At 31.6% G+C, this 1,645-nt stretch overlaps 1 protein-coding gene across 1 annotated transcript in view; it reads left to right on the top strand.

The window, feature by feature from the left end:
- The first annotated feature begins 423 nt into the window (after window positions 1-423).
- LOC111087243 (bursicon-like) overlaps window positions 424-1,645 on the top strand; it is an 11,073-nt gene continuing 9,851 nt past the window's right edge. Inside the window, exon 1 of the mRNA XM_022393234.1 lies at window positions 424-624. Within this exon, the coding sequence (XP_022248942.1) occupies window positions 439-624 (186 nt within the window). The 5' untranslated portion in view covers window positions 424-438. The remainder of the gene's footprint in view (window positions 625-1,645) is intronic.

The raw sequence follows: 1,645 nt of genomic DNA, 5'->3' as shown, positions 1-1,645 counted from the left end.
TGATTCTTCACCGACGAAGCAACGTTCTTTCGAAATGTTTTTATATTTACGATCTTTAAACCTTTATTTAATTAGACTACTGTCGACATTTAACGACATTTATACCATACTTGCCTTTCTTAGTAATAATAATAAATTGGTTAAAAAAGAAATAAACACGATGAAATGTGTATTATTATGTTCGTTAGCTATGGAGCACAACGTAATTTCGTTATTAATAATATGGCATTAAGATGTAAATCCAGCTTTCTTCCACTTCCTCGTGCGGAGTCGATTACAGCGACCTCTTAATTTAATATAACCAAACACTCATTTACTTAAACATTAAAGCTGTTTCTATATCCTCCCCTGATGAGAAGTTAAGTTTCTCTTTGTTAGTGTTTCATTAGTCACCAGTAGGTTTGCAGGGAAAGTGCCCTCCCGAGGTGTAATTTGGAAATGCGGAAGCTTCGAACTTTAATAGTTTCGAGTACGTTTAAGGAAAACGAGCAACGACCTCTTAGTATATCCACACTGAGATCTTTCTTATCATCGCCAGTTTTGTCCAACTTTTCTGAGCTACAGGTCAACGAGATCAACACCTCTCGAACAAGATCGATTAACGTACTACTCTTCTTTCGCAAGGTAAGTTTTTATTTATCTTATCTCTGTTTCTTTGTACAAATTTTAAGGGGAATCTAATATCTTGAGACTAAAGAAATCCATCTACATCTAGAAGATCGCAATCTAACAACTAACACTAGTGACAGGGAAAAACAAAATAAGCAAATCATTAAGTACAACTGAAAATTTTCGATCACTCCAACATTTACGAACGCGATTTTGAATCAGTACAGTTCTTGAAGAGCTGTTGATTCGTTGTTACTTTTAAAGCACGTTCACCTTGAAGGATTAATGTTAAACTTAAGACACACCAAACAAGATCAAAGTTAATAGTCCAAGCAGTAATAGACAAAAGGATTTTGTATCAACAATATTTTTTAAGTTCTAAGTGATTTTTCTGAAACTAGTGTAATATGTATTACTTATTGCAGAATAAAAATGTTAATTTCCGTAGTTTTGAACTGAGTTTCATTAAGTTTTATGATTTTCACGGAAAGCTTTTATGAGAATACACACAGTATTGTTATTTCTAGGTGATAGTCATAATTATCTTGTATGAAACTACATATAATTTCAATGTCAATTTACACTTGACCTCAAAAAAGGTCTTACTATTTTTATCATATGGTTATATCGGAGCAAACAATTGAAACCAGTTATCAAAAGATCGTATTATCTTTATCATATGTTTGACCTGGAGTAGATAGTTTTTCTGTCAGTTGAAGCTAATTATTAAAGTATAGTATTATCTTTATCATATGTTTGACCTGGAGTAGATAGTTTTTCTGTCAGTTGAAGCTAATTATAAAAGTATAGTATTATCTTTATCATATGTTTGACCTGGAGTAGATAGTTTTTCTGTCAGTTGAAGCTAATTATTAAAGTATAGTATTATCTTTATCATATGTTTGACCTGGAATAGACAGTTTTTCTGTCAGTTGAAGCTAATTATTAAAGTATAGTATTATCTTTATCACATGTTTGACCTGGAGTAGACAGTTTCTCTGTCAGTTGAAGCTAATTATTAAAGTATAGTATTATC

Source organism: Limulus polyphemus, unplaced genomic scaffold, assembly GCF_000517525.1.
Source record: "Limulus polyphemus unplaced genomic scaffold, Limulus_polyphemus-2.1.2 Scaffold1920, whole genome shotgun sequence".
Taxonomy (NCBI): Eukaryota; Metazoa; Arthropoda; class Merostomata; order Xiphosura; family Limulidae; genus Limulus; species Limulus polyphemus.
The sequence above is the reverse complement of the archived record's forward strand: the minus strand, read 5'-3'. Positions and strand labels throughout refer to the sequence as shown.